Source organism: Cnephaeus nilssonii (genome assembly GCF_951640355.1).
Source record: "Cnephaeus nilssonii genome assembly, chromosome: 5".
Taxonomy (NCBI): domain Eukaryota; kingdom Metazoa; phylum Chordata; class Mammalia; order Chiroptera; family Vespertilionidae; genus Cnephaeus; species Cnephaeus nilssonii.
In genome coordinates this window covers 75,691,977-75,716,129 of record NC_137076.1, presented here as the reverse complement: position 1 = coordinate 75,716,129, position 24,153 = coordinate 75,691,977, and the positions used below count along the sequence as shown (strand labels likewise).

At 38.6% G+C, this 24,153-nt stretch overlaps 1 protein-coding gene across 1 annotated transcript; it reads left to right on the top strand.

Annotated features, from left to right (window-relative positions):
• The first annotated feature begins 504 nt into the window (after nt 1-504).
• On the top strand, nt 505-23,772 carry PPP2CA (protein phosphatase 2 catalytic subunit alpha). The gene is made up of 7 exons (XM_079770728.1): nt 505-847; nt 15,352-15,561; nt 19,236-19,409; nt 19,912-20,001; nt 20,692-20,853; nt 22,418-22,536; nt 23,022-23,772. The coding sequence occupies exons 1-7, from the start codon at nt 746-748 to the stop codon at nt 23,092-23,094; spliced, it is 930 nt and encodes a 309-aa protein (XP_079626854.1). The 5' UTR covers nt 505-745; the 3' UTR covers nt 23,095-23,772.
• The last annotated feature ends 381 nt before the right edge of the window (nt 23,773-24,153 follow it).

Genomic DNA, 24,153 nt, shown 5'->3' with positions numbered 1-24,153 from the left:
AGAGGTGGAGGTGGCCTCCACCCAGGCTACAACTCAGCGCTCGTTCCTTCCCACAAAGATGCGGGGATCCCAAGCAATTCCAGCGCTCGTGCACCGTGGAGGAGCGGTGGGGTCGCAATTCTCGTTTCCGATTTGGTTGCAGTGGCCGGTGAAGAGCCGAGGCGTAAGCACCTTTCGGAAAAGGTCTCTGGCAGTTGGGAGGCCCCTCCCGCCAGGACTGCGCCGCGGCAGGCCCCCGCCCGCGCCGCGTAGGACTTCGTGCCCCAGGATTAGCCCAGTCCCCCGCCGCCCGCCCTTCCCCCTGGACCCCACCCTTCTGGAGGACCACGCCCTGTGCCCAAGGTGCCTGTTACCAGCGGGCAATGTTGCGCCTGCGCCTTGGCCCCGGGTTCCCGCCCCTATTCCGGTCTGGCGGCCGCCCAGGGTCGGCTCCGCAGTTGCGCAGCTCGTGCCGCGGCCCTCCCACCCCTCCGCATCCCGCCGCCTCCTGACGCCCGGCGTGACGTCACCACGCCGGCGGCCGCCATTACAGAGAGCCGAGCTCGGGGGCTATAGCTAGCTGAGGAAGACAGCGGCCAGCGGCCGAGCACTGCGGGGAGAGCCAGCGGGCCGGAGCTAGCGCCGAGCAACCGCCGGTAACCACACCAATACCTCGGGAACCGGCGGCGGCGTGTGCGTGTGGCCCGTGTGCGGGCGGCGGCGCGGGTGTAGCGCGGAGCGGCAGCCTGTTCGGGCGGGTGGCATCATGGACGAGAAGGTGTTCACCAAGGAACTGGACCAATGGATCGAGCAGCTGAATGAGTGCAAGCAGCTCTCTGAGCCCCAGGTCAAGAGCCTCTGCGAGAAGGTGAGCTACCCTCCGGCTGCGGGGACCGCCGTGGGCTGAGCCCGCCGAGAAAGAGGTTGCCGTGGGGAGGGTGCAACATGGCGGAGGCCGCCAGCCCGGGCCCCCGGCGCTTCCCCGACCGGGGTCCGGCGCGGCGCGGTCCGGCGGTGATTCCCAGGCGACCCGGCGCCCCCTGCCTCTCGCGCAGGGATTGGTTGTCCCTGCCACTGCCGCCTAAAATGGCGCCGTTCACCCCACTCGGAGGCTTCGGAGCCTCCCGGCCTTGGCGTCGGACGGGTGCTGGCGGAGCGGAGACCCCGGGTGGGGGGCGGTTTTGAGGTCCGGGCCAGAGGCCTTGGGTTCTCCAGCATGGAGGTAGAGCCTGAGACTCTACTGTGCGGTGGGCAGAGGCTTTTCACTTGGGCTCAGGACTAAGCCCTGGCCCCAAAGCTGTCCAGAGGGTCCCCCCCAAAGGCAAGCTTGTATGCCAGACCCCAAGACCTATCGAAAGGCCCCACTGCTTTACTGCTATCCTAGGTGGATTGCGCTACATTCACCGAGCAATCTTTTCCAGTCTTTTTGTAAAGTGTTGGGTTTTTTTTGAAGAATTTAAAAACAAATCTCTAACCTAGTTTCTACGAAGGTCATGGTGGTAGATAGATATAGGGAGGAATATAAGTTGTTTTTCATAGTTGGAAGAAATGGAGAATTTGAATCATACTATATATGGAGTTTTGGGATTGGAAATCAAATAAATGTCAGTTGAATTTAAGATTTATATGCTGACTCAAACTGGGTAGTGTGAACTCTTTCTCTAAGCTTTACGTAGTTGGCATTTTGCCATTTCTTTTTTTAAAATGAGCAACATAAACTAAGAGCAGCAAATTTTGTATCCTGGCTCTTTGTTAGGAAAGTTACTTGTTTGTATTTTTTGTGGCTTTAAGTGGTAGTGTCAATAATAGCTATCGATTGAGCGTTTACTGTGCTGCGGACTTGTGCTTACAGATGCTGAAAACAGAATCTTGTAGTCCATTTCATTAGTCCATTTTAGTTACCCCTTTTTAAAGTGAACTTTGCAGCATTTTATTTTAATACAGAATTGTGAAATATTATGTTATCACTTTGTATTAGTGAAGAAAGTTATTACAGAGCAATTATGCTGACCTGTTTGTGGTTTGATGTGAAAATTAGGTTCATGAGTTTGGCCTATATACCCCTAAAATAGGCTTTTAAAGAAATTATGCTATAAATCATTGCACTTTAAGTGAATCAAATTCAGATTTATTTATCCCAAACCCAAACAAAACTCTCCTAGTTAATGAGGTGGCACATCATCTATTGGAGCTGCATTATAATGGTAGCTTCTTGATCCTTAATTCCCCTGCATAAAATGAGGATGGTGTTTATTTTAAAGATTTATAAATAAACTTTTCAAAATTATTTAATGTATATTATCAGGTCTTAATTTGTAGGTACCATAGTGATGATTGTAATGACTTTTAGAGTTTAGTACTTTACATAAAGACTTACTCAGCAGTTGGCTAGATGACTAGTCATTTGTGTAGAAAATATTGGAAGAGAAGTAATGATGTAATTGGAAAATCATGGGACTGCAAAGTTAGACTTGGACACTAGTGAATAATTGTGACTCACCTTGGGGCAACCACTTCACTTGGTCCATATTCTTTTTTGAAACATCGATTTGTTGTTCCACTTATTTATGGATTCACTGGTTGAGTCTCGTATGTGCCCTGAGTGAGGATTGATCCCAGTCTATTGGGATTATGCTCTAACCAACTGAGCTACACAACCAAGACCCATTTTCTTGTCTATAGACTTAATACATGTTTAATTTGAGATTATACAATTCCATTTTAAATGGGTGCTTTGTGTTTAAATATTGAAAACCTACTGAATATCCAAGATTGCTTCCTTTTATGAGAGGAATGGAAAGCAATACAGAATATAATGTTTATTCTCAAGGAGTCTGAATCTAGTTGGAAATCAGTAGTAAATGGACCACAGAAGTAGAGGGTTTGTGTTGGAGACTACAGACGAAATATTTGATGCTAAGGTGGGGTGTATGAAGCTTGGTGCACCTAGTAAAATGTTCGTTGTTTTCCACATTTTTGTGAAACTTAAGATGAGTGAGATTAATCAATTTATGCTTAGATTTCTATTGCTCATCCAGCCTGTCCAGATTTTAATTTTCAGAGCCAAAAAGATGGAAATAATATTTGGAGTTAGGTTTCCAAGAAAGGGATGAGCCTTTTGGGGGGATACCATCACACAGCCTTCCTATTGTCTTTAGCTTGTAAGTATTTCAACTTTTGGTATTATATTAACCTTCCAGACTAAATTAATTTGAAGGCAGTTTTTTAGGTATCTGGGATGAGTTAGGATACGTGACTTGAAATGATCTTTTGTACAAGTCTTCCTAGTAAAAAAATTCTCTTTTCACTGTTAATATTTGTATGGCTAATAACCCATCTGGTGAAAGCTACATATTTTAAAAATCTTGAGGGAAATTTTTTTTTCATTAGTACAGTAGTTTTTTATTTTAAGAAAAGATACTTGTTGGAAATAGCTACTTAGTAATAGTTGATGATTTCTTTGATTATGAGAAGGCATGATAATTTTAAAACCTTTTATATATCTGAAAATGCCTGATCTGAATGAAATATTTAAAGTTAAGTAATAAAGATCATCATAAGAGATTATTGTAATTTTTTAAAATGCAAAGGCCATTATTATGGTCAACACTGAACGGTGGTAGGTGTTCAAATGCAGAGAATCCAAGAGTGAACATAGTTTTATGTTATTAACAAGTCAAGCTCCCGCCCCCCCTCAGATGTGATAAAGGTTTATATCAAAGCCAAGTTGGTTGTGTGTGTGCGCAGTATACCTTGTCATTTTTGGGATCATAATTTGTTGATTGTTTAAGAATTTGTGGTAAGTGAGTGCAGTTTTGTGCCAGGCACAATTCTATAGTCAGTAACAGGACTACATCTGTGTAACTGGACTGGTATATTTCCATCTACAGATGGGAAAAAATATTAGTGTCAACTTGGCTTTCACATTAACTACAGTAAACAGTCTTTTATTTGACTTCAGCAGTGGTTTAATTTAGGTATGATTTTTGGCTTTGTGCTTTCAGTTCTTACCAAACTTGTGGAGAATGTTGTTTGATAGCCAGATTTTTTTTTCCTCAAAGCATTCTTTAACTAGGAATGCTGTTTTCCATTGCTCTACAAGCACTATAAATAAAATGCGGTCATTAGGCCCCACTTAGTGTTAACCTTTTTTACGTGAGTATATAGAAAACAAATCCCTTCTTTCTAATTAGATGAGCTACAAAATATTTGAGCAAATGTAATTTATGAAGTGTAATATGTTTTTTGCTAGTCTGTATATGTGTTTGGTTTACAACATTGTTTGGTTCATTTACATAAAAGTAATATGAACATTGAAAAGAGTTGGCAGTAACACAGAATATTATGTTCATCATACTTTCCCATGCATAGTTCTCTTAAGTTTATGTAACAGTTATTGTCCTCAATTATAAATAGAAACTAGAGGCTCAGAAAGGTAAAGTTATTGGCTGCAGGGACTAAATTGAGATTGCCTAGGATTCTAAGACCAATGTTCTAGCCTTGCTTCATAGCCCCCCTTTAGATTCTTAGGTAGTGTTAATAAAAGATGCAGGTGAATTGAGGCCAGACTGAATTGTAGAATCAACAGCTCTGTAAAATAAAGCATTACTTTTATTTTGATTGCTTGAAAGTTCCCTATTCCTGTCACATATTGTTGTTTCACTGTGTCCTGGAGGAGTCAACAATAATTATTCTTCAGTTTTGGATGTGGCTAACTGCATTCCCCCCCTCAAAAAAGATTAATGAGGTGAAAATTCCAGTTTATTTTCTATGTATTCTCAGATAGCGTAAATTGTGATCCATAGACTGAGCTCTGAAATATTCTAATAAAGCATAACTGACATTATTGTTCATTACAACGTGTAAAATGCCTTTCTTTTTATCCTCATAGCTTCCACAGTCAAAGCTGTTTGTGCCTCTGTGTTTCATGGTCTTCCGGGCATAAAGCAGTAATGCAGTTAGTTTTGAGTTGACTTAATGAGGAAACACCAAAACGGTGAACAGTACTATTCAGATACACAAGTTCTGCAACTCTTCCTTTGTTTTTCTCAGAGTCAATAGTTCTGTGTCTACAAAAATTGGTAGTAGGGCTAAAGTGAAACTCATGCTGTAGAAAGAATGATGAGCACTTCAGGAGTGTATGGGATAATATTTGCATCACCACTCTAGTGTTCACCCTTTTTATGACAGCAGGTATTTCCCTATCTCATAAGTCACATGGAATATTCGTTTAGTTTAGAGGAGTTAAGCTCAGAAAACCAGGAGACATTGGATTTGCGTTGAAGAAATGGTAGGCAAGAGTCTTTTTTTTTTTTAAGGTACTTAAGAGAGAGAGGAAAAGTTTTGTGTGGCAGAGGACCCGCCCCCCTTTTTTAACTCTTTTCTACTTGGTCCACTTCTCTCCTTTCGCTTTTTAAAAAATTCTTTATTGTTTAAAGTATTACATATGTCTCCTTTTTCCCCCATTGACCTCGCCCTGGTCATCCCCTCTTCCCCCCAGCACATGCCCTCACACACACCCCCCCCACACACACACTGTGTCCATGGGTTATGCTTATATAACTTTTTCCCTTTAATTTCTCATTACCATCCTTGTCTGAAAAAATCCTCAACCTGTACTCCTATGCAAGTGAAATCTGATTTGGACTAGAACTAGGAAGGAGAAAGATTTCCTTTTGTTGTTTTAAATAGCTTTTCCCTCTACTTCTGGAGCAGAAGTAGTAGAATAAGCTGAAGTTGAGACTCACGCTTGTCAATAAATGGCTAGGGTCTGAAAGAACTACAAAGTAACAACATGGGGTTAATAGCTTAATTTCACAATACCAAGTTACTATTGCCTAGTTATATATTGGTATTGTGGTTTGAAATGGATGAACAAGGCAGTGACAGAAATGTGTGTCTAAAGTTTGTACATGACCAGCTGGCCAGGTGCTATGGCACCACTCCCTGTCCCCACCTCTGCCTTAATCATTTAATTACTACTACAGATTGGAATTTTTACATTTATGTGGGGGGGGGGGGCTGAAAGAATCGTGAGAACCTTTGTTCTAGAGTGCCCTGGGAAACTGTTTGTTTGTTTAGCTAGAGTCATATACAGAAGTGTAGTTGACAAAGATTATGGAGTGTCATTTGATGCTATTAACACTGTGACACTACATTTGTTTTTGGAATTCATTCAACCAAAAATTTTAAGCCCCTATTACGTGCATTACTGACTTTCAGTATTTAACTTTGTCTAAATAGCATTATCATAGGGATTTGTTAGTTTGCTTTTTGTTCTTTTTTCTTTTTTAATCCTCACCGGAGGATATTTTTCCATTGATTTTTAGAGAGTGGAAGAGAAGGGGGGAGGGGAGGAGAGACAGAAATATTGATGTTTCTCAATGAGAGAAACACATTGATTGGTTGTCTCCTGCACACGTCCTAACCAGGGCCCAAGCTGGGGAGGAGCCTGCAACCAAGGTATGTGCCATTGACCCAGATCAAACCCAGGACCCTTCTGTCCGCAGGCCGTTGCTCTGTACATTGCGCCAAACGGGTTAGGGCTGCTTTTTGTTCTTAATAGCAGGGTTTCAGGTAAGTCAGGAGGTTGAACTTTTGTAAACTATATAGGAAAGATTTTAGAACATTTGTGCTAGTGGTGATCAAGGGAATTTTATTTCTCTGCACCCATCATTTGTAAACTAGTAGTAATGCCCACCATGTATTTTGTTGTGTGGCTCTGACTTTTCATTAAAAGACTTTTAAGAAGGACTTTAGGATGGAGTAGAATTTTAGTGTTAGAAGGAAACTTAAAGACCTAGGCCAAGTCATCTTTTATATATCAGGGAGGAAACAGACTCTAGTTTTATGTTGTGAGAATTTTTTAATCAACTATATATGTAGCAACATTTCTCAGTTTAGTAGATTAACGTTTTTTTCCCCCCATGCAGGAATGATTGGGAATGTTTAATTCATGCACATGTGTAGGTTGGTTAGTAAAGATTGAGGTCAGGCCGAAACCGGTTTGGCTCAGTGGACAGAGTGTCGGTCTGTGAACTGAAAGGTCCCAGGATCGATTCTGGTCAAGGGCATGTACATTAGTTGCGGGCATATCCCCGGTAGGGGGTGTGCAGGAGGCAGCTGGTCGATGTTTCTCTCTCATCGATATTTCTAGCTCTCTGTCCCTCTCCTTTCCTCTCTGTAAAAAATCAATAAAATATATATATTTTTAAAAAGCTGCTACTTCTGCCTACTTATTAAAAAAAAAAGATTGAGGTCAGATATATGGCTTTAGAGAAAATGATCATTTATTTTGGTTAGAGATGAAGATGATTATTTGAAGCTTAATCATACAGATTTTAATCAAAGAAGACTGAATTGTTTCATAAAATATTAGAACCATCTGTTTGGTATAATTAATGAAAGACAAGTAGTAGCTCTGACCGGTTTGGCTCAGTGGATAGAGCGGCGGCCTGCGGACTGAAGGGTCCCAGGTTCGATTCCGGTCAAGGACATGTACCTTGGTTGCGGGCACATCCCCAGTAGGGGGTATGCAGGAGGCAGCTGATCGATGTTTCTCTCTCATCGATGTTTCTAACACTCTATTCCTCTCCCTTCCTCTCTGTAAAAAATCAATAAAATATATTTTAAAGAAAAGAAAGACAAGTAGTATAAAAAAAGGTTTGATAATTGAAGATAACTAACACAAATTCATTTGCTTCCAGAGCTAATATGCACTACTTTATGTATCACACCAAAATAAAAATCTAACCATATATGTTAATATACCATAAAACATAATTTTTGCATGGTTATGAAAATAAAAAAAAACGATCTTTTATCTTTTTTAAGGCATCAAAAAGCAAAGTTAAATTCTTTTAAGATATTGAAAAAAGTATTCTTGCCTGCAAATTTAATTATTTTGCCGTAAATGAAAACTTTAAATTCAAAGTTTTAAAATGTCTTGAATTATTTAAACTGAAAAGTAAAATTCAAAGATTGCATTTTTCTCAACTTCTCTTATGCCTTTATGGCTATATTGGTGAAGATGTACTCAACTATGATTAGAGTGTGAAATGTTAGATTTACTTGAACTAGAGTTCCAATGAATATTAGAATTAATAATCAGTATTTTAATAGAAAAATACTTAAGATCATCACCCAACTCTGTGACTACTCAAAGAGTATGTGTGGACAATTTGTATAAGAGGAGAAATAACTGGTAGTAAATAAACATGGAATAAAAGGTTAGAAATCTTAAAGGAAAAGTGTCAGTTAAATCAGGAGATAGCTTTTTATATCTGAAACTAGAGGCCCGGTGCACGAATTCATGCATGGGTAGGGGCCCTAGGCCTAGCTGGTGATCAGGGCCGATCTGTGGGGTGACTGGCGGGGCGATTGGGACCCCCACTTGCACCTACCTTGGCTGGCCTGCAGGCTGGGGGCAGCTCCTGCTTTGAGTGTCTGCCCCCTGGTGGTCAGTGCGCATCATAGCGACTGGTTGTTCTGCCGTTTGGTCAATTTGCATATTAGGCTTTTATTATATAGGATAGCTGAGCATGTTGCATAACAAGTTGGGCATAATCTGGTGTGTGTGTGTGTGCATGTGCATGTGCTATCTTGTATGCGTCACACACAGGCCCAAACTGTTAGATACAATTATACATATCTGCTTAATACAGGAAGAAAAGGTTTACACATATATAACTTTTCCAGTTAACATCTGCAAACATAAATAATAATGATCTCAGTTTATAAGTTTACTAGGGCCAGAGCAATTGACCAGTGTCTCTTTACTGCTAGACTTACTGGCTGTAAATTGCAGATGAATTTGTGTGCTCTTCTCTCATTCTCCTTGTCCAGAGACATTTTGATGTAAAGTTGCAGTGCAGCACCTCCAGCCAAAGGTAATGTTTTTAGATAAGTACTTGGTTGCTCTGAATTTTACTTATCATAACCTATTTAATCACAGAAGAACCCCTACAAAGGTTGAGTTCAAGGTCGCATACAATAACAGGTGATCACAGTTTTGAAGTCTGAGATCACAGATTAAAAACCACTGGTGGCTGAAACCGGTTTGGCTCAGTGGATAGAGCGTCAGCCTGCGGACTCAAGGGTCCCAGGTTCAATTCCGGTCAAGGGCATGTACCTTGGTTGCGGGCACATCCCCAGTGGGGGGTGTGCAGGAGGCAGCTGATTGATGTTTCTAGCTCTCTATCCCTCTCTCTTCCTCTCTGTAAAATATCAATAAAATATATTTTTTTTAAAAAACCACTGGTGTACCATTTATATAAGACGCTGATAGTTTCTTAAACTACATATTGACTCCTTGTGAACATATTACAAATAAAGTAGTGCATCTAGGACAATCAGTTGCACAATTCACACAGCCCTGAAAAGTTTTTCAGTGCCAACTAACAGTTGGTCATGAGACACGAGTGAACTTGAGATTCTGTCCATTTTTTTTTTTAAGATTCAGTCAGAATTGGCTAAACCATTGGAACACCTCTGCTTATGTAGGCTCTGTCCTTCCCCTCTTTCCCTCACAGGTTAGTGTTTGTATTGTTTTGGTTGCACATGACAGAATGCTTTTGATCATTTTGCAAATCAGGAAAACCAATGATCTAAGACTATGACAGGATCTTAAGTAGGTTGATTTGTCCATTTCAGTTTGCTGGTTGGTGGGCCCCTCTAAGGACCTTCATTTTTCCTTCAAGTATCCCAGAAGATGAGTCTGAGCATCATCCCATCTCTCTCTCTTTTTTTTTTTTTTTTTTTTAAATTGTGGTGACATTGGTTTACAAAACCATACTAAAACTGGAATGTCCAGCCCAGTATATTTAAAAATCACCCACACAACAAAGTTTCTACAGGTCTTCACAAAACCTGGAATTTCCACAAGATGTCTGATCTTTATAATCCAAGCAGTCATCCTTGAAGTTAAACTTCTAGGAGGCAGTTTGGTCCTTAAAATCCAAGCAGTTAAGTAGTTGAAACCAGGCTTGAAGCTACATATCCCTGGATAGAAAGAGAAGCTGAGTACTGATTGAGATGGCTGGTGGCTGTAGTGGTACCAATAGGTTGTGTGTGACTCCTGGTTCAGGAAGCTGGTGATGCAGAGGAGTCAAGTAAGATCTGTAGTCCATGCCCCCAAAGTAGAAAGTTGAGCTATTGTATTCTTGACTATAACCTGAAACTTCAGCATAGGCTACGAGCTATAGGTCATGCATGCAGGAAGAGAAGGTGGACAAGGGATCTGACAGTGGGGAGATGGAAGCTGGACTCCAGATAGATACAGGAGCACTGCTGCTGTAAATGGTTGGAACTGGGATGCTAGAGGGGTGAGTGAATTGGCCACTTGCTCCACTTCCTGAACTCACTTTCTGGGCTGGAAATTCCTTTTGGCAGGTATCACTTTTTTTAAAAAAAACAAACTCTATTCTGTTGCTGCTGCTGTTGGTGCCACTTAGTTCTTTGATTTTTAAACTGTATTCTGGTAGCCCATCAAGGAATTCGGCAAGTCTATGCCAGAGTGGTCGGATTCAGCCCATTGACTGCACAAGGCAGTTGTTTAAGATAAAGCATCATGCTAAGGTTGTTAGGACACACAAAGTCAGCCTAAATGGGGAGTGGGTGAGGGGGTAGGATCCAGCTAGGAGGTCTTGCTTCACCCAGGGTAGACAGATTCAAGGGCCCTTGGTGGGAGGGTTTGGAGTGGTGGAACTAAGGGAAAAGCTTGCTTACTGCTTCAGAGGCAGCAGCAGCTCTTCCACATTCCACCACTAACAAAAAGCATAATCCTGTTGTATAGTACATATGAAACTAAAAAATACTATCTTGCTCTATAATCCCACAATTGAAAATTTTCTGAAAGGAAATCATTCAAATAACAATAATATATGCATAAATCTGTTCAGGAGGATGTTATACAGCAGTTTAAAATGATCACTATAATGCTGTAGGAAATTGGGTTAGTGAATATGAAATATTAGAGCACAAAACGAGATGTTGACCAATTGTAGACATGAGGTCTGTGTTAGGTAAAAACTGGAAGAAATGAGAGTAGTTTCGTTGGTGTGGTAGGATTAAGACAGTCATATTATTCTTTAAAGTTTTTCCACTGAAATTAATCTCAACATTTTAATGCTTTTTGGTCTTCTTATTAAAAATGTTTTTCTTCTGTAATCATGTATTTTTATTTATTTTTTATTTTTATTTTTTTCAATTTCATGTTGTATTCTTAAATGTTTGCTTGATTATAAGTGGTTGGTGAATCTGTTGGTTCATGTTTTTTTCTCTTTTACTTCCTTGAAAAATCTTGGCTTGGATGATCTGTGAGGTCTAATTTAAGACTGCTTTGCTTGTAATTTCATGTTATTATGGTGGCTAGGGATGACCTATATCTAAGAATGTCAAACAGATCTATATAAGTCATTCACCTTATACTTGATTGCTTTATAGCAGGTTGAAATACAGTCTGATTTCTGAATCTGAACTCAGAATGCTGAGAGGATGTTGAAAATAAATTAATACCCCTAAAGGTTTCTTTCCTTCAAGTGATTTTTCAAATTGTTTATTAGGATGGTATAAAATTTTAGCTTCACAAACTGTTACTTGTGATGGTCTCTTCTTATTAATAAAACAGTCTATTCCCATTTTAACCATGTTCCAGGAAGTTTTTTTAAAAAAATATTTTTATTGATTTCAGAGAACAGAGAAAGGGAAAGGGAGAGAGAGAGAAACATTCAATGATGATAGATAGTCATTGATTGGCTGCCTCCTATTGGGGATGGAGCTCACAACCTTGTGCATGTGCCCTGACCAGGAATCACCCGAGACCTCCTAGTTTGACACTCAACCACTGAGCCACACTGGCCAAGCTAGGACATTTTACATCAAATCTTTTTTCCTTGAATTCATTCATTTCATTATTTACCACTTGACTGAATTTCAGTACGGTTCCAATTTTTTAAAAAATGAATATGGTACTAATTACACTTTTTTTTAAAACTTGATATTATTTTTCCAAATGTTAAATTAAGTACCGGAGACACTTGAAGGTCTGAAAAAAATGTTTTAGGGGTTTAGGAGAAGCAAAAAAGTTTGGGAGTGTGTGTTGCTTTTTTGTTTCCATGCATAATTCAGGGACATAGGCTTTAAATTATAGCAGTCAGAATACCAGAGGATGAGTCCTGCCAGCGTAGCTCAGTGGTTGAGTGTCGACCTATGAAACAAGAGCTCATGGTTCAATTCCCAGTTAGGGCACATGCCTGGGTTGCAGGCTCGATCTCCAGTTAGGGGTGTGCATGAGGCAAATGATCAATGATTCTCTCTCATCAATGTTTCTCTCTCCCTCTTTAATGTTTTATCTCTCCCTCTTCCTTCCTCTCTGAAATCAATAAAAATATATTTTAAAAAAAGAAAAAAGTGCAAACTACTAGATATACTAATAAGTCCACTTCATACAGGAAATGTGCCTTCATATGTATACAAGGGAGCAAATACTAGGACATACATGCAGCTGCCCCCTCCCCCCAGAGTATTATCTTCTATCTATATACTATATATACAAAAGGCGAACATGCAAAGTGTCCCCTCGGGAGTTCAACCTGGAGTTCGATCGCTTGCTATGACATGCGCTGACCACCAGGGAGCGGCAGCCGGAAGGCCCCCATCAGCCCTTATTGCTGGCCAGGCCTAGGGACCTTACCCATGCACGAATTTCATGCACCAGGCCTCTAGTTCCTCAGATAATACTCCGTGTCCAATGTGAGAAATTAACCAGGTCTATATATATATGCATTCTGAACTCCAAGATATATTGGTAAGGAGAAATGCAGACTGCTGAACAATACTGTTTATTTCTTTAGACACATAATATGACTTAAAATGTGTAAACAAGGTTTTGAAAGGATATACATCAGAATGCTATTGGTGGTTACTCTGTCCGAGTGGGAGAGTGGGGTTGTGGAGAGTGGTCAATAACTTTGGAAAATTTCTTTGAAGTAAGGCTTATCATTTCATTCATAGCTATTTTCATTAGTATGTAGACATGGTATTAATGCCAAACAGTAATAGAATATGTCTAGTGAACTGCTTTTTAATAATAATAAACCAAGGAAGGTTGTAATTACACTAGAGATGTAGATTATATGTATTTCTTCAGAAATATCCCTTTTTGAGGACAGTGAATATTTTTCTACATTTAAAAATGTTAGAGCAAATTAATAATTTTGGATGTCAGTGGTTGGTGAATGTACTAAAATAGGCTCCAAAATATTTAGAGACTTGAAAATAGTGGTTCTTAAACTTGGCTGCACATGAGAGCACCAGTATGAGGTGGGGAGAGGAGACTTTAAAAAATTATTGATTCTTGCCTGAAGTGCCTTCTACATCTCAGGCATTGTTCTAGCAAGGTTCTGTATACACAGTTGTAACTAAAATGAATCTGGTGAACATTGTAAAAATTGTCAGTTTGTTGCATGGAACATAGATTAGAGACAGGAAAATGGAACAGGGAGGCTAGCATAGAAATCCAGGTGAGATGATGGTGGCTTGGGCCAGGGTAGTAGCAAAAAAGATAGAAGCAGATAGATTTTAGATATGTTTCGGGAGGAGACTGGGCAAGACTTGCCTGTGGATTGGTATTGGAATACTATTGGCCTTTAAGCTCTACTCCATTTCAGATACCCACAATACCACATTCTATAGCACCTACCTCTGAAATACTATATTCACTCATCAACTTTGCTGCCAGTGGATCTTTGTTCCAATACCACTTTGACTAGACTTGTTTTTCAGTCTATATCCATGCTTCATTCTCCCCCTACGTTTCCTACTTGGAGTGACCAACTATCATGGTTTGCATGGGCACAGCATAGGCATTTCCTGGGATGCAGGATTTTCAGTGTTAAAACCAGGGTAGTTGGTTACCCTACCTCTACCCCAGTCCACCCTCTTCTTTACTCTTGTGTGTTATGCTTCATCCATGTTAATTTTTCCCTCCTTTAACTCCTGAGACATTTCTACAAGTAATTCCATCTGCCTGTGTAGGACCTCCTTCCATGTTCTACTTTCATCCCCTTTGTGGAACTAAATCACTCATTTTTTGGACCTCAGGCTCAGTCAGTTTTTCCAGCTGTCCCAGAGATTGTGATCGTGGAACACTGCTGCTTACTCTAGCATGTCTTAGCACTTGGCCCTTTACAGATCACTTTTTAAAAAATATTTTTATTGACTTCAGAGAGGAAAGGAGAGGGAGAGTTAGAAACATTAATGATGAGAGAGAATCATTGATCTGCTGCCTCCTGCATGCCCCCTGCTGGGGATCGAGCCAGGAACCCGTGCATGTGCCCTTGACTGGAATTTTGGTCCACAGGTTGATGCTCTTATCCACTTATCCAGGGCTGTAATGATCATTTTATTGTCTATCTCTTCTGCTCTACTGTGTGCTTTTTGAGATGTCTTATTTGTTGTGATATCTTATTAAAGTGGCCTCCACCAGTTATTCTCTCCCTTTCATTGGCATTTAACAGTCTGTACTCTGTTACTTAGATACTTGTTTGTGGGCCCGCACCTCCTACCCCACCATGGGAATGACCTACCTTGTTCACTATACCTTCAGTAGATAGCACAGAACCTGCCTGACACATAATATCACTCAGATAAATGTAACAAATGAATGATATCTTCCAGTGATCTTTACAGTTTCTGGCATACAGTAATGGCGAATAAGTGTGTTGAATGAATGAAATGGTATTGAGAGATAGATTATGTTACCCTTAAAAGTAATGTTTGAATTTGTGACTATGTGGATGAATGCTATCAAACAGTTTTCTAAAAGCAGTATAAAACCCATGTATATTGAATAGGTACAAACTGTAAAATAAGCTTGTATTTTAGTATACTGTGAAGTGTAAAAAGTATATTAACATACAGATAAAATTTTAATGTCTTTCAATAATTAAAGTCAAGCAGGACTAAGAAACCTCTCCTCATAGCTTGGATTCCTGGAATTACCAGCATTATCGTTAGAACTCTAAAGCTAAGGAATTAGTTACCTGAATGTCTTGCTCCATTTTCATTGATCTTTATATAGCTACTAATAATATAATCTCTTTAGTGTTTACTTCTACGACAACTAATAGGCCTAAAAACTGTTGATACTGATGAGAGAAATAGGGCTGTGCATCTTGATATACATTTGTTTTTGGATTCAGGGGAGAGATAACCAATGGAATAAAACCTTGCCCTCTTATAATGGGATCATAATTGCCTGCAATTTCATTTTCTACTAAGATTGCCCTACATTAAGTATGAAGAAACATATCTTTGTTAGTGTTGTTTCATGTCAAGTGTGTTGGTTTATTTTTTTTTCTCTCCCATCTGTAGGCTAAAGAAATCCTGACAAAAGAATCCAACGTGCAAGAGGTTCGATGTCCAGTCACCGTCTGTGGAGATGTGCATGGGCAATTTCATGATCTCATGGAACTGTTTAGAATTGGTGGCAAGTCACCAGATACAAATTACTTGTTTATGGGAGATTATGTTGACAGAGGATACTACTCAGTTGAAACAGTTACTCTGCTTGTAGCTCTTAAGGTAACTTCAATTTTATGTTCAGATATTTTAAACTGGGTAATACAGTCCTTTTGAATGTTCTTTTTTCCAGAGATTTGTGATTTTCTCTGTCTGAATATTAAGTTTTAGAATAAAACTTTAAATTTAGGATTGCAAGTATTCAGATTTGGGACTTAGAAATCATAGGTCTGTCTTCTTTTTGAGTAAGGGGATGGTATAGAATAAAAACAAAAAGGGTTTTATGTGTGTGTTTGTGGGGAGTTTTTTTGTTAATCCTAACCCAAGGATATTTTTTTTATTGATTTTTAGAGAGTGGGAGGGAGGGAGAGAGAGAGAGAGAGAAACATCAATGTGAGAGAGACATATCGATTGATTGCCTTTCCACACATGCCTCACCTGGGGCTGGGGATTGAATCTGCAACCCAGGTACATGTCCTTGGCCAGAAATTGAACCTTAGACTCCATGGTGTTTGGGCTGGTGTTCTAACCACTTAGCAACACCAGCCAGGGCAAAAAAAAGCTTATTCCTTAGGGAAGAAAATAACCAATTATTTGAAAAAACATTAGAGGGCTGGTCAGATAGATTTTAGATCAATAAATTGGGATGTGGAGGGAATATAATTACTTTCTAGACACTTTTGAAGTATTTTAAAGGAACGAAATATAAGTTGTTGGAATGTTTATATCCTTTGACACAGTAGTCATATTACAATTTTGTTGAGGTAGAAATTCAAGAGGAAAAGAGCTTTATTTATATGAAAACATAAATTGCAGCATTTTTAATATCAGAAAGAGAATTGACCTAAATATCCAACACAAAGTGAATATCTAAATTATGATTTATCTCAATGGACTAGTTTATTTTTTTATTATTATTATTTTTAAAAATATATTTTATTGATTTTCTATAGAGAGGAAGAGAGGGATAGAGAGTCAGAAACATTGTTGAGAGGGAAACATCGATCAGCTGCCTCCTGCACACACTCCACCGGGGATGCGCCTGCAACCAAGGCACATCCCCTTGACCGGAATCGAACCTGGGACCCTTGAATCTGCAGGCCGACGCTCTATTCACTGAGCCAAACTGGCCAGGGCTCATGGACTAGTTTATAACCATTAAGCATGACATGATATTCTAGAACAATAGAAATGATAAAGAAAGCAAGTTGCTTTATATCAGGTATAGCTTTGGGAAATGTACAAAGGTCTGAAGGTGAAACATGAAATGGTAAATAGCGTTTAGTATGGTAGGCTTCTGTCTTTCCTGTAAAAAAATTGACTTTACCCTTTGGAGAAAAGATTTTATTAAATATGCAGAATGGTAAAATGGCTTCCAAAGACTTCTAATATTGGGGAAGCAGTGAGATGTGGTTTTGGCAAGAGCTGAATTTTAGGCAACTAATATAATGTATGTGTTTGAAGCTACTAGTTGGAATCATGTAAAGTACTACAGAACATTTTTGGAGGTCATTATGTTCTGCATCTATAAAATAAAGGAGTTAGTTTAAATGATGGAAACTTTCTGTGGTAGCTCTAGATATTACAGGAGCAGACTTATAAGCCCAGGATGAATCCCAGTGCTCAGAAGGAATGAATATGTTACCTTTAAGAATTCATGTTTGAAGCTTTTAAGGGTTGAATTGTGCCGCTACTACCACCAAATTTCATGTGTTGAAGACTTAACCCCCATTACCTCAGAATGTGACTGTGTTTGGAGATAGGATCTTCAAAGATGTAATTAAAATGAAGTCAGATGGGGAACCCTAATACAATATGACTGGTGTCCTTATAAGAAGAGATTTGGACACAGATACAGAGGAAAGATGATAAGACTGTTGGAGAAGATAGACATTTACTAGCAAAGGAGAGGGGCCTTCAGATGTAACCAATCCTGCCAACATCCTCTATAATTATGAGGAAATACATTTGATATATAAGCCACCCAGTCTGTGATGCTTTGTTATGACAGACTAATATAGGGGGAAGGAAACTTACAAATAGTGATAGAACAGGGGTATCAATTTACAAACAAAAAGAAGAGAGAGAGGGAACTTAAATACCTCATATCATACAAATGGATCATAATTGATCATAGACCTAAATATGAGAGCTAAACCTTGAATTTTCTAGAATAAAACTTAGAAAATCTTTGTAACCTTGGGTTAGGCAGATTTCTTAGCTATGATACCAGAAGCATGATCCATTAAAAAATTAATAAATTGGACTTCATCAGAATGAAATTATTTTTCGTCTTCAAAAGGCATCATTAAGAAAAATGTATTTGTATTCATATATATTTTTTAAAACCTGTTAAAACTAAGATGATAATTTAAAGATGAACGAAGTATTGGGATATTTTACCCAAGAAAATACAGTAAGCACATAAAAAGATGCTCAAAATCATTAATCACCAGGGAAACGTAAATTAAAGTCACAGTCACAGCCAGGCAAATGGCTGTCATCAATAAGGCTGATAATACCAAGTGTTAGTGAATTTGTGAAGAGATTGAATCTTTATGCATTGCTGCTGGGAACATAAAATGCTCTGCACTTTGAAAAAGTTTGGCAGTTTCTCAAAAAGTTAAACATATCCCTACCATATGACCCAGCAGTTATACTCAGTTGGGAATCTACCCAGGAGAAATGACAATATGTTCATATCAAAACTTAATGGCCCTAGCTGGTTTGGCTCAGTGGATAGAGCATTGGCCTGTGGACTGAAGGGTCCCGGGTTCGATTCCAGTCAAGGGCACATGCCCCGGTTGCGGGCTCGATCCCTAGTGGGCGGGGGGGTGGGGGTGGGGGGGTTGCAGGAGGCAGCTGATCAATGACTCTCTCAACATTGATGTTTCTATCTTTCCTCCCTTCCTCTCTGAAATCAATTAAAAATATTTTAAAAATAAAATTAAATTTAAAACTTACATGCATTAACTTGGGGTGGTAAACACACAGTACAATATATAGATCATGTATTAATTTTATTAACCAATGTTACCCCAATAAATTCAATTTTAACCATGTACATTCAAATGATTATAGTAACATTATTCATTGTAGCCCCAAACTGCAAAACAATCCAAGTATTATTCAACTGGTGAAGAAACAAAAGGTGGTATGGCCATACAATGGAATACTATGCAGCAATTAAGAAAGACAAACCACTGATCCATACACAGTTGAACCTCAAAAATATTCTGTCTAAGTGAAAGAAACCAGGCACAAATAACTGCACGTTGTGTGATTAATTTATATGAAATTTCTAAAAAAACAAATCAATAGAAAGTAAATCAGTGGTTGGTGGGAGTGACTGCAAATAGGCATGAGGGATCTTTTGGAGATAATGGAATGATTATTAAAGCTCAATTGTGATGGTTGTTGCATAGCTATAGATTTACCAAAAATTATTTAACAAATAATTCATGAAGAGTGTTATAGCTGATAATTCTCTTGGGGTAAAATTGGTGGTAGCAGGAGTTTGATTTAGTTGAGATGGGGTTGACATATACCTCATGGACAAATGCCTGTAGATCTGTGGTTTCAGTTCAGTGTGATGTAAGGATTTGGAATGGTATTTTTTTTGTTTTTGCCACCAATAAAATTGGAACTCTCGATTTCCCTGTGGAAGGTTTGCTGAATTGTTGTTTGGTTTTTGAAGGAGCCAGCATTTCATGTTGTTTTTCATTTTGTTGTTCCAGGTTCGTTACCGTGAACGCATCACTATTCTTCGAGGAAATCATGAGAGCAGACAGATCACACAAGTATATGGTTTCTATGATGAGTGTTTAAGGAAATATGGAAATGCAAATGTTTGGAAATATTTTACAGATCTTTTTGACTATCTTCCTCTCACTGCTTTGGTGGATGGGCAGGTATGTAGGTCTTCTTAAAATTTACATTGCTGATTGTTTAAGTACCAGTAACTTCTTTTTTCACTCACATCCCTTTGAGGCCTCTTTGAAGTGCCTTTGTATCAGGCTCTGAACTATATGTTGGGACTACATCCATCCTCTCAAATTGTTTCTGAACACATCTGGGAGATGTAATTAAGGAAACTGTAATAAAATTCTGTGCGAAAGAAAAATAATAGTCTGTGGTGACAGTGAAATCAGAGAAACATTTTCTTGGAGGAGCAGATTGAAGTGGAGTCTGCATAAAGTAGCGATGGTTTATCAGGAAGAAAGGGAGTGTATTCAATAGTTTAGAGTGAGTCGGGAGAAAGATGGCTTAGAGTGAGGTGCAGAGACAAGCCTGGTTGTGGAAGAACAGAAATACAAGTGGGGTCAAATAATGTGGGCTACTGTCTGCACCTTAGTCCAGAATGTTTCAACTTTTTTTTTAGGTGAGGTTAACATTATAAACCACTCTTTTCAGATCTTCTGTCTACATGGTGGCCTCTCGCCATCCATAGATACACTGGATCACATCAGAGCACTTGATCGCCTACAAGAAGTTCCCCATGAGGTAATGACTTTTATTTGGGTAATAAAATCTTTTTAGCAAACTACTTGGAGGAAAAATTGAATTGTAACTTAGTTCATTATATGTATTATTTTGTTTAATTCTCAAAAATAACCCCATGTAGTGTGAACACTCTTGTCCACCCATTCTTCAGAAGAAGCTAATATAAGGAACCTGCCAAGGTACCATACTTGTGGGACTGGGCTTAGGACATAGGGTGTAGTTTTCTTCAGAGTCTCTGCCTTATAATTACTAGACTCTAGTGCCTAACATTGACATTTGTATACTGTAGGCAAATTATTAGTTAGGGTTTGTTGCTATTGGGGCTCATTGATTGGGGCTATTTCTCTTAAAGACATCTGGAAATAGTTTATTTATTTGACATAGATATTTGACTTTAACTATAAAACCTTTTACTGTTTTCAGCAAACACCACATAAAAAGAAATAAACCAAAATATTTTAAGTAGTCTTCGGATGGTAAGATTACAGTGATTTGAAAGAAGAAAAAGTAAAAATGGGCTCAATTCTTAGCATAGAACATTGATTTTTAGCATACAAATAAAATTAGGGTCCTATTTAGATTAATTCTAATACAATTCTGTGATTATCAATAAAGTCTGCTTTTGATGAATTATTAAAATCATGTATTAACCATTTTTGCAAGTCTGTTTAACTTAACTTGCTTTTTTAGGGTCCAATGTGTGACTTGCTGTGGTCAGATCCCGATGACCGTGGTGGTTGGGGTATATCTCCTCGAGGAGCTGGTTACACCTTTGGGCAAGATATTTCTGAGACATTTAATCATGCCAATGGCCTCACGTTGGTGTCTAGAGCTCACCAGCTGGTGATGGAGGTACGTTCTGTTCTTTGAAACCTGATTTGCTTTCTATGTAAACTTAATGAAGGAAGATATTAGGGAGTTTTAAATGAATGATATTAATGAGAACATATAGCCTGAGCCTTTTTAGTAGGTGCACACTAGAAGTAAAATCTCAAGCTTTGGTCATCATGAAATTCATAGTTAACGTTTTCAGAGATTCTTTTTTAAGTTTATTTGAGTCATTGTTGATTAGTAACATCATCTAAGTTTCAAGTGTATAATTACGATATTATGTGCTCACCACCAAAGTCTAATCTCCCTCTGTCACCATAAATTTGACATTCTTTTTTAATGTGTTTTTATTGACCTCAGCGAGGGAGAGAGTTACAGACACATCACTGAGTGAGCCCAGGTTGGCTTGGCTCGGTGGTTGAGCATAGACCTATGAACCAGGTCACGGTCTGATTCCCGATCAGGGCACATGCCTGGGTTGCGGGCTTGATCCCCAGTAGAAGGCTTCCAGGAGATAGCTGATCAATGATTCTCTCTCATCATTGATGTTTTTATCTCTCCCTCTCCCTTCCTCTCTGAAATCAATAAAAGTACATTTTAAAAAAAAGAAACATCAGTGAGCATCATCGATCCAGCTGTCTCCTGTATGTCCCCTACTGGGTATTGAGCCTGCAACTGAGGCATGTGCCCTAACCAGGAATTGAACCGTGACCTCCTGATTCATATGTCGATGCTCATCCACTGAGCCACACCAACCAGGCTTGACAGGTTCTTGATGACCGGATAGTGCTCGGGATTTAAGAGTGGGAAAGTAAGATTCAGGGGGCAGGAGAAGCGGGAATGTAATATTTTATTATCTCAACTTTGTTATTTCATATATTTAATGTGTATGTGTGGAAGAAGAGTTTGGGGAAGAAATAAACTAAAATATTTTAAGTAGTCTTTTGGATGGTAAGGTTACAGTGATTTGAAAGAAGAAAAAGGAAAAGTGGGCTCTTAGCATAGAACATTGATTTTTAGCATACAAATAAAATTAGGGTCCTGTTTAGATTAATTCTAATACAATTCTGTGGTTATCAATAAAGTCTGACTTTGCTAAAGATAGGGAAAGAAATTTGTGAACAATACTTTAAAAGTAACTCATGCATTTGAATAGACTGAGGGAATAAAGCCAGAAATGCTAGAGGCATCTATTCTTTTTACCTGGGCAATGACCAACTTGGGACCTTCACTTACGACTGATAAGAGAGTTAATAAGGTTGTTGTCTCCGAGGAGTATTTATCTGCCTTTACAAGGAATGGCCATATACTCATTCTTGGATCATGTTTAGAGCCACTGCAGTAAGAGAGGCTAATGAGACAGATACTGCTATTTACAGAAGGCCAGATATTTAAGAATATATATTGGTTCTAATTTAAAAAGTTGTGTAGAGCACAGAAAATTATTGTTGTCTAAGAAACAGTGTTGCTATTTTTCAAGCCTTTTTGAGAGAAGAGTGTTTTTTTTTTTTTGAGTGGAGTCACATTTAGTTATATAAATAAGGGAGTAAAATGTATTTTTATGTCCTTTCTTTTTTCCTTGTAGGGATATAACTGGTGCCATGACCGGAATGTAGTAACGATTTTCAGTGCTCCAAACTATTGTTATCGTTGTGGTAACCAAGCTGCAATCATGGAACTTGATGATACTCTAAAATACTCTTTGTAAGTATCTACACCTGAGTAGTTGATTGCTATTATTTGAATATATAGTTTTAATGGGAGTTTTAAGAGTTGAAAAGCTCATGCTAAATACATTCCAATTTGATTTTTAAGTTTCTTTTAAAACAGACCTATGGTATTTTGAAATACATCAACAGAAACTTGTGATATATAGATCCTAATGTAAATTAGAACTTTAAACCTATATTTTACTTATTTAGTAGAGCCCATCTTACAAATGATTATATAAGGAAGCCTAATATATAAAAGCATATCCTCTCTGGCTGAAGTTACCTTGGCTTTTTGAGGAGGCAATCAGCTAGAAGACCCTTATTAAAGCATGATTGAATTATAGTTTTGTTACATTAAGGCAAGCTGAAATTTGATAGGAAAAAATAGTGTGAAGTTTGAAAGAATGATGTTCTTGATTTTGATTGTCAGTACAATGGTGTCTTCGAGTATAAACAACAAATATGTCTTGTTTTCAGCTTGCAGTTTGACCCAGCACCTCGCAGGGGCGAGCCACATGTTACTCGTCGTACCCCAGACTACTTCCTGTAATGAAATTTTAAACTTGTACAGTATTGCCATGAACCATATGTTGACCTAATGGAAATTGGAAGAGCAACAGTAACTCCAAAGTGTCAGAGAATAGTTAACATTCAAAAAACTTGTTTTCACATGGACCAAAAGATGTGCCATATAAAAATACAAAGCCTCTGTCATCAACAGCCGTGACCACTTTAGAATGAACCAGTTCATTGCATGCTGAAGCGACATTGTTGGTCAAGAAACCAGTTTCTGGCATAACGTTATTTGTAGTTACTTTTGCTTTCTATGAGAGACTGCAGATAATAAGATGTAAACATTAACACCTCGTGAATACAATTTAACTTCCATTTAGCTATAGCTTTACTCAGCATGACTGTAGATAAGGATAGCAACAAACAATCATTGGAGCTTAATGAACATTTTTAAAAATAAGTACCAAGGCCTCCCCTCTACTTGTGAGTTTTGAAATCGTTCTGTTTATTTTCAGGGATACCGTTTAATTTAATTGTATGATTTGTCTGCACTCAGTTTATCTCCCTTCTCAAATCTCAGCCTCATGTTGTTCTTTGTTATTGTCAGAACCTGGTGAGTTGCTTTGAACAGAACTGTTTTTCCCCCTCCTGTAAGACAATGTTAACTGCACAAGAGCACTGCAGTGTTTTTCATAATAAACTTGTGAACTAAGAACTGAGAAAGTCAAATTTTAATTGTATCAATGGGCAAGACTGGTGCTGTTTATTTAAAAGATACATCAGTTGATAAATTTTAGAATTTGTAGGATGCTAGGTAAAGAAAAAGAAAAATCAAGTCCATTACATAATCTCTCTGGTAACTCCTTAACATTCTTCAGATGAATTTCATGATTTATAGTTCAGATAGTACAATTTATCAGATTGCCAGTGTGTTCTTTGTGGGTTCTTCCTGCATATTAACTTGTTTGTAAGAAAGGAAATCTGTGTGCTACTTCAGTGAGACCAGACTGTAAAACCATGTAACTTGAGATTTAAGTTTTTTGGGTTTTTTAATAAAACAGCATGTTTTCAGGTAGAGCCACAAAGTAAATAATGT

Coding starts and splice junctions, on each gene's coding strand:
- PPP2CA (XM_079770728.1), top strand. CDS start 746: ATGGACGAGAAGGTGTTCACCAAGGAACTGGACCAATGGATCGAGCAG. Junction 848..15,351: donor TCAAGAGCCTCTGCGAGAAG/GTGAGCTACCCT, acceptor TCCCATCTGTAG/GCTAAAGAAATCCTGACAAA. Junction 20,002..20,691: donor TACAAGAAGTTCCCCATGAG/GTAATGACTTTT, acceptor TTGCTTTTTTAG/GGTCCAATGTGTGACTTGCT.